This window comes from Chaetura pelagica, unplaced genomic scaffold (assembly GCF_000747805.2).
Source record: "Chaetura pelagica isolate M959 unplaced genomic scaffold, ChaPel_1.0 scaffold90, whole genome shotgun sequence".
Classification (NCBI taxonomy): domain Eukaryota; kingdom Metazoa; phylum Chordata; class Aves; order Apodiformes; family Apodidae; genus Chaetura; species Chaetura pelagica.
In genome coordinates, this window is record NW_009953496.1 from 3,845,620 (window position 1) to 3,846,747 (window position 1,128).

At 53.7% G+C, this 1,128-nt stretch overlaps 1 protein-coding gene across 1 annotated transcript in view; it reads left to right on the forward strand.

Moving 5' to 3' along the window:
- Nucleotides 1-85: 85 nt before the first annotated feature.
- Nucleotides 86-1,128, forward strand: part of RSPO3 (R-spondin 3) — a 78,722-nt gene continuing 77,679 nt past the window's right edge. The window contains exon 1 of the mRNA XM_009999109.1: nucleotides 86-307. Coding sequence (XP_009997411.1) covers nucleotides 211-307 — 97 coding nt within the window. The 5' untranslated portion in view covers nucleotides 86-210. The remainder of the gene's footprint in view (nucleotides 308-1,128) is intronic.

The window sequence follows — 1,128 nt, forward strand, 5'->3', positions numbered from 1 at the left end:
AAAAAGGGAAGGGAGGAAAAAAAAAAAAAAAGGGAAGGCCAAAAAAAAAGGCACAAGCCATCAACCCCGCCAAGCCCAGCTTTGGATCTCAGTGCAGGTATTTCTGCTGCTGTGTTCATCCCTTGCCGCGTAGCACTCCGGTTTATTATTTTTTAAAAAAGGAAAGAGAAAAAGAACGAAAAGGAAAAGTCGAACTCTCAAAGGGTTACTATGCAATTGCGACTGATTTCTTGGTTTTTTATCACTTTGAACTTTATGGAATACATTGGCAGCCAGCACGCCTCCAGGGTACGGCGACAGGGAAGAAGTAAGTGCGAAGAGATTTATACTTTGCTAAACTTCTGCTTCCTCTCGTTGTGCTGTTCACCTGTCCGGGGGGCGGGGGGTTGTGCCCCCGGTGCTTTCGCGAGTGCGCCAGGAAGCAAGTCCTGCACCCGCGGCGCGGCCGAGCGGACCTGCAGGCACTTCCATTGAGTTGGAGGGATGAAGGCGATCTTTGATCTCTTTCTGCTCTTCTCTCTCATCTCACCGGGATGAGGAGAGCTGTCTTCGGGATCACCTACGTCTGCTCCTTTATATCTTAATATCTGGTAAAGGGGAACGTTCTTTCTTAACTCTTTCCACTTCCTGAGGAGAAAGCACGATGACACGACAGGTAACTTTGCTGTGATGCCGTAGGCGCCTTTCCCCATCCCGGTCATCGTTTAGCGACCGGGGGGAGGACGGAAAGAGAAGCCCCCACCGCAAGAGCCAGCAGTACAGGTTATCGCTGCAGGTTAAGCCTGGCGCCCGGCGATGCGGAGCGCGGGGCTGGGGGGTCTCGGCACCGTTTCCAGCCTCCCCTTGCCACCAGTCACCTCGGTGGCTCCGTCCGGGAAGCCCCTGGGGTCGTTCATCCGCACTGCCCCGGGGCTGTGACCTCTGATACTTTATGGAGATTTTTTTTGTTGGGTTTTTTTGGTTGTGTTGTGGTTGTTGGTTTTTTTTAATCCCATGGGATGAAGTGAGTTCGTCCCTACTGATTTAGCCAGCGCCTGACCGATGCCGCCTGGGTCTAGGGCGGTGGCGGGAGGGCCGGGGGCGAAGGGCCAGTAGCCAGGGATACTGGCAAAAGCTCCTCGGGCTCTG